Source organism: Saccostrea cucullata, unplaced genomic scaffold (genome assembly GCF_032062105.1).
Source record: "Saccostrea cucullata isolate Sc308-1 unplaced genomic scaffold, CSIRO_AGI_Scuc_v1 ctg6141, whole genome shotgun sequence".
In the NCBI taxonomy this organism is placed as follows: domain Eukaryota; kingdom Metazoa; phylum Mollusca; class Bivalvia; order Ostreida; family Ostreidae; genus Saccostrea; species Saccostrea cuccullata.
In genome coordinates, this window is record NW_026936745.1 from 1 (window position 1) to 2,353 (window position 2,353).

Consider the following 2,353-nt stretch of genomic DNA (forward strand, 5'->3'; position numbering starts at 1 on the left):
TATATTTGTGCAACGATATCGTCAATTAAATTTAAGTTGAGGGTTACTTCTTAGATAAAAGATAAAAATATATCCATATCAAGCATTTTAAAGCACTTTGATAAATGTATGATATATTTTACCAGTCAAAATACCGTCCGTCCGATGCATGGTAAACAATGTCCTATCCATGGTGAATTTTGCGTTATTCTTAAAAACTCGATTTTTGAGGATAATTTCTCAATAAAGGGCATATAATTGTGTCCCAAATTGATATTTTAATCACAAACTAAATGTTAAACTCCATTTTGATAATTTTCCGTCGATAGCGATATCGCGAGAACTTGTTGAAGTACAAGGGTATCCGATGCATTGTGAATTCACCCTATTTGTACCGAACGGATGTTTTATCTTGCTCGTTATGTTTTGGTGCCGTGACCAGACCGTGACTAAACTTTAGCAGAGAATGGAATTACGCAAACTTAAAGCCACCAGGGCTGGAAACAGAAGCGCTGTTTCAAGGAAATTAAATAGATATGAAGGATCCGAAGGATGTTCCAAAAAAGAACTCTTGTTAATTTACGAAGACTTGATGAAGAAAAGAAGTCTAATGGAGAATTTTGATGAGCAAATACTGAGTCAGACAGCTGAGGAGGAGATCGAGAATGAAATCATTGAGACAGATGAGTATAATTCAGAGTTAGACATAAGACCGATGCGCTTTAAAGAGTTCATTGACAAAAATTTTGCACATGTAACTGGGGAGATAGATTCTTACATGTCAAATGATGAAGGTGCCTTATTAAATCCTCTTGAAATAAATCAAATTCCATCTGATCATACAACAGTCCCTAGTTATGCTGTCCCACCTGTACATGAGCATTTTCCTGTGTCAATGCCGTCTGGAAGTTTATCTACTGCTTCTAACCACAAGCTACCTAAGTTATCGTTACCGACATTTAATGGAAACAAATTAGAGTGGCAATCGTTTTGGGACTCCTTTAGTTCTGGGATTAATGAAAATATTAGTTTAAGCAATGTTCAGAAGTTTGATTACTTGAAATCATTGCTCCTGGGTGAGGCCTTACTTGTCGTAGAGGGATTTACTCGCACTAATGCATACTATGCAAAGGCAATTGAGCTTTTGAAGGAGAGATATGGGCAGCCACACAAGATTACAAGAATATATATGCAAGCACTCCTGGATTTAACAGAACCGAGTGATTCCTTACACAGTCTGAGAGAATTTTATGACAAGATGGAAACGTATGTGCGGGGGTTAGAAACATTAAACCAAACGGAAGAGAGTTATGGAAGCTTCCTAGTTCCAGTAATTTTAAGAAAATTACCCTAAAAAACAAAACAAAACTTTGCCATGTCACATGGAAGTGATGATTGGACACTGGGGGAACTACAGAAGACCTTGCAACATGAGCTGTCAATTCTTGAAGCTGGATCAAACACTGATGCAGATTGGTATTCTAGTGACTCGACATTTCAGAGAACAGCAAATTTTCATACAAAGGCATTTAAGGGCAAACCAATTAACAACAGGAGACAACCAGTTTTGCAACCCAAGACTACGCCTGAAACCAGAGATGCGAGTATGTACCAAAGCAAATCCTGTGTATTCTGTGATGATAAAAATCATATGGGAGGTAACTGCACCTTAACCAGTGAACGAAAGAAAATGATAGTGAAGCAGAAATCATTATGTTTCAACTGTCTAGGATCTCATAGAGTCAAGGACTGTCCTTCAAAGACAAATTGTAAAAAATGTGGGAAATGCCACCACACTTCCCTATGCGCGGGATCAAGGGAAACAACACACGAATCAACATATCATGTCACATCGGAAAACATCCAGTCGTCAACAAAGTACGAGAAGGTTATTCCTTCTTCAACAAGTCTACACGCGTCTTCAATGACAAATATTCCAACAATACTTAACACAGCGACAGCCCAAGTTAACAAAGGAGAAACAGTCATGGACACAACTGTTTTATTTAATGAGGGATCACAAAGGTCATTCATTACAGAAGAACTAGCACAGAATCTGAACTTGAAACAAACTGGAACTGAAACTCTGATGATTGCAGCATTCGGTGGAAAAGAAATAATGCGGACTTTGAAAACGTCAACTTTATTTCTGATTGCGGATTCTGGGGAAAGAATTCAGATTCATGTAGTTATTGTACCATGTATTGCCGCCAAGATCCATAGGCATCAAATACCGATCAAAAACCTCCCTTACCTAAAAGGATTGAAGTTAGCACACTCCTATGATGGATCGACATTTGATGTTTCTCTTCTTATTGGAGTTGATTACTACTGGGACATTGTCGGAAATGACATCATACGGGGACCTGGACCA

At 38.0% G+C, this 2,353-nt stretch overlaps 1 protein-coding gene across 1 annotated transcript; it reads left to right on the plus strand.

Moving 5' to 3' along the window:
• The first annotated feature begins 445 nt into the window (after positions 1 to 445).
• On the plus strand, positions 446 to 1,333 carry LOC134246450 (uncharacterized). Its single transcript, XM_062728819.1, has one exon. The coding sequence runs from the start codon at positions 446 to 448 to the stop codon at positions 1,331 to 1,333; it is 888 nt and encodes a 295-aa protein (XP_062584803.1).
• Positions 1,334 to 2,353: the final 1,020 nt, after the last annotated feature.